This window comes from Pygoscelis adeliae, unplaced genomic scaffold (assembly GCF_000699105.1).
Source record: "Pygoscelis adeliae isolate BGI_AS28 unplaced genomic scaffold, ASM69910v1 Scaffold79, whole genome shotgun sequence".
Lineage (NCBI taxonomy): Eukaryota > Metazoa > Chordata > Aves > Sphenisciformes > Spheniscidae > Pygoscelis > Pygoscelis adeliae.
The window spans coordinates 2,599,686-2,603,687 of record NW_008825532.1 but is presented as its reverse complement, the minus strand read 5'-3'; the positions used below and the strand labels follow the sequence as shown (position 1 = coordinate 2,603,687).

The 4,002-nt window shown below is 54.0% G+C and overlaps 1 protein-coding gene across 1 annotated transcript; it reads right to left on the bottom strand.

The window, feature by feature from the left end:
* Positions 1 to 1,481: 1,481 nt before the first annotated feature.
* SNX12 (sorting nexin 12) lies at positions 1,482 to 3,278 on the bottom strand. Its single transcript, XM_009331748.1, has 5 exons — positions 3,244 to 3,278; positions 2,932 to 2,938; positions 2,492 to 2,689; positions 2,176 to 2,300; positions 1,482 to 1,675 (listed from the first exon to the last, which is right to left on the bottom strand). Exons 1-5 carry the CDS (start codon positions 3,276 to 3,278, stop codon positions 1,573 to 1,575), a joined length of 468 nt encoding a protein of 155 aa, XP_009330023.1. The 3' UTR covers positions 1,482 to 1,572.
* Between the last annotated feature and the right edge of the window lie 724 nt (positions 3,279 to 4,002).

The following is a 4,002-nucleotide window of genomic DNA, read 5'->3' as shown; positions in this document are numbered from 1 at the left end:
GGATGGGGGCCGAGCCCCGCTGCGGGCACCGCCGCCTCCTCGGGCACCAGCTTCCACCCTGCCCCACAGCCCTTCCCGGGCCAAGCCGGCCCCCAGAGCAGTTCCCTCCCGGTTTCAGCGACTTCTTCTCCTCGCCGAGAGCCACCTCCCGCCCAGCAGCACCCGTTCCTCAACAGAAAACCCAGGAGACGTGAGGGAGGCCTCGGGGGACATGCTTGGCAGGAATGGGAGGGCAGTCACTGCAGGCCTATGCTCCAAGAAAGGCTCAACTGTGCCACCACAAAGTGACCAAGCGCTCATAAACCAGCCAGCCTTGACCTGAGGAGCCCCCGAGCTGAGGCCCAACCTCGCTCATTGCAGCCGTGGCAGCTGGAGGAGCCTCCAAAGGACAGTGTTGCTGCAGCAAGGCACAGCCTCGTGGTCCCCCTCAAGCTCTGAATGCTTCCCTGACCAGTCTTGTGTCCTCGCTTCCACACAAGTAACTGCCTAGCTCACTGCAGAACAGGGGAGAACACACGAAAAGCCACTGTTACTTCTCCTGCTTCGTAAGCAAATGTTTAGCCCAGGACTGACCGACCGTTTTCTGTCGTCCCTTTCTGGAGAGGTGGCCTCACCCCAGGCCCCGCTGCTGGGCTCCTCCTGTGGCAACCATCGTGGCCGCACGCTACAACAGCCCCCACCAGCCCTCTCCTGCTCCTCCTCAGCCATACCCGTCTCCTCCCCTCTGCAGCTGGGGTGCAGGATAAGGTCACCACGGCTCAGCTGAGCAGGGCGCTGCTGGAAACACCACCACACCAGCCTGCGGCAGAGCAAGCTCTGGCATGTTTTAAACCCTGGGCCAAGGCATCACAGCACACACTGCTACAGCCCAGGCTATCCCAGCTTCCACACGCCAAACTGCCCACGCAGAGCATCATGAGAGCACACGTCATGGAAACCCCTCGAGCTGCCAGCAGCACGTTAGAAAGGAGGGGGATTAACACGAATACACCAAACGGGTCTGTAATGCAGGAGGCTGAGAGCAGGGTTAGAGTACGTCTTGGGTCTCAGCATTTCCAGACAGTGAAGAATGGGGGTTTCATGCAGGGTGAATGGGGTGGACGAGAGACCAACACACCCAGGCACCTACTCACTGTTTTGGATAAGCCTTACTAAAACTCTAATACCTGATGCGATCACTGACCAACATGACAACTGCTATTCTTCAGAGTCTCCTGCAGAGATGCTTGGGGCTGCACAGACAGGGGAGTGAAGGTCATCTCATACCTTCCTGTACAGGGAGAGAGGCAGCTCCTACACCATAATGCCATAAGCAAGTTCCTGCTCCACACCTACTCACATCTGCCCCTAGGTGTGGGACAACACGCTCACTTGCATAAATCTTCATACCTTTAGGGCAAGACCACAGCCCAGTAGAACAAGCTGCTGCCAGTTACAAAAGAGGAAAATACTGAACAAACTGGGAGGTTCAAGAGAGGAAAAGCTGGTTCAGAGAAGACAGATTTAGTGTAAAAATAAATGTCATTTTTGCAGGAGGGAGGGTGGAATGGAGGAAGACAGTGCCAGGTGCTCCTACTGGCGCACTTTCCCTGGGACGTAATTCCTATCAATAGTCTCCTCTTGCAGGAACATATGTAAGCAGCGCTCGTTCTGTGCCAGTGGGTGTCCAGCAATTCTGGAAGAAAATCAGATGCGGAGGTTAGCACAGCTGCCACTGAGACCCCCACACCTCCGCCCTCTGAGGGAGTGAGTAAAGCAGACCTCCTCGCTAACGGGCAGCCAGCTCCAAGCACACCCGCACCGGCCTCAGGCCAAGGTCACTGGATTGGTGTGCAACAGGGCCAGCAAGAGGTGCTTGAGCACAGGGTGTTCCCTCCCACACCATGCCCTGCAGCAGGGCTTGAGCATCCTGAATCAACGCTACCCTGTCGGTGGGTCTCTGCAGCACAGCTATTCTGCTAATATTTACTTCACTCTCAGAAAGCGCTGAACACAACCCGCACTCAAGGCAGGATTTGCTGCAGAACCGTGGTTTCATTACCAGCTGCAGGCACCATCCTTTAGCACAGCACCTGTGTGCAGCAGATCAAGACTCCTTCCCAGTCAACCCACAGCCCTCTTCTACCAGCAGTAGCCGGAACGGCAGCAGACAGTAAACCAGGACATCAAGCTTACTTGTTAATAAACTGTTCTAGTCCCTGTCTCCGCTCCTCAATGAAGGACTCCTCAAAGATGCCTTCGTCTCCTCGAAAGGGAAGCTGTCGTTTCAAAGCTTTTCCAGGCAGCGGTGGCACTACAATCTGAAAGCACAGAATCACCCTGTCAGCACAACGGCCAGCTGCAAGACACACAGCCCCATTACGTGGATAGAGATCAAGCCCCAACAGCTGCCCACCACCACAGCCTCTCTTCTGGGCAGCTCAAGATTATCCCTACAACTGTTCCCATATGTCCTGGTTTCAGGAACAGGCAGGTCTGAGCCAGGCCTCACCTTACTGTCTCGTTCCAGCTCATTCTTCAGCCATTCAAAGTCGCTGTATCGTCTCCTCACACACGACTCCTTCAATTTGAAGATTGGGAGGTTTGTCTGTAACAAAGAGAAGCAATTAATTTGCAGGTTGTTTTGGAAGCCAGATAGTATTTCAACACGTAATTGAAACCTGAAGCTGTGTTTAGAAAACCAAGCCCCCTGAGAAGGAGGATCACAAGAACACCCAGCTTCTTTATTCAGGACAGAGCACAAGCACTGAAGCCCTTCAGAATCAAGCAAGCACTTGCCAGGCTACTCAGAGCCAGCCATTCCCTCCCCCTCAAGTGACTATTTCAGGAACACACCCCCTCCCAGGGGCACACGCTGGAATCAGGGTTCACAATACAGAGAAGGCTGATTTTTTTTCCCCCCCGAGTTCACTCCATTTTGAAGTGATCTACAAGAGAGCTTCACAGCAGCCTGCAGAGTAAAAGAACCTCTGACATGACACTGGCGTTTCCATGGAAGAACTAAGGGAGGAAATCTTGTCCCAGTAACTGTTCAAGGCCAGACCTCATGCTACAATATTCTCTCAGAACAGATCACCTACCCTAACAGGCGAGCAGCTTTTTCGTATCTGGGTTGTGTCACTGGAGGAACGTGCAGGAATTCCCTACCCTTCTCCCGTGCCACTGAAGACTGACAGCTACAGTAACTTCACCTTTAACCCATCAAAGCAGCCCGAAACATTCAAGGAACTGAGGTAGCAACACCTTCTGACAAGCAGCACCCCGATGAACACAGGCATTGCTGCAACATGTTTAACTATATTCTCATGATGTCTGCGAAATAAAACCAGCTGCTTTCAAAGCATCTCTACAAGAGCTAGTTTCAGTGGGACTAAGAGGTTCTCGTTGCCACCTGCCAGGCACCCTTTGGCAAGCTGATGAAAACCAAGCATCATAACAGAAAAAAGCAAACACCCGACTCTTCTGAAAGGCAGCGGAGACTTAGCAGTTATATCACGCTATGAACAGAAGTCAACACCAGCACTGTAACATACGCTAAAGGTAGCTTGTTTCAGGGGAAGCTCAGTTTTACTTCCGTCAGCTATCAGATGCAGAGCTGTGAAGAGGTCCCCAGTTCGGCTTGGTTAAGGCCCAGTGAAGAGAACCCTGCAAGAAGTCCTCAGCCTGCTACGCACGCTCCTGGATCACAGGCTCTTTGTAAAGTGATCAGGCTGACTCAGGAGGGGTAGCTAGACTGCACTGTGATCAGGTCCCAAGATACGGCCAGCTAGCTTTCCTCCCCTGCTTGAGATAACCAGCTGCGTGCAGCCATGCCCTGCTCAGCAACCACCCGACGGTGCCCAAGTGCCAGGCCTGGGGCTCTAGAGAGGGCACAGGAGCAGAAGCCTGCTGAGGCAGCACCCTCCTTGTCCCCGCGCATACCAGCCCTCGCTGGATGCCGAAGGGCCCCGGCAAACCCACCGGCTACAAGCGCTCTGACCTTGAGCCCCGGCCCGCCGGAGA

Bases quoted from the DNA above. Each gene is read 5' to 3' on its own strand.
- SNX12 (XM_009331748.1), bottom strand. From the start codon at position 3,278: ATGCCTGTGTTCATCGGGGTGCTGCTTGTCAGAAG. The intron at 2,301-2,491 runs GTGAGGCCTGGC...CTGTGCTTTCAG, and splicing joins AGCTGGAACGAGACAGTAAG to ATTGTAGTGCCACCGCTGCC. The intron at 1,676-2,175 runs GTAAGCTTGATG...ATTTTCTTCCAG, and splicing joins CTAGAACAGTTTATTAACAA to AATTGCTGGACACCCACTGG.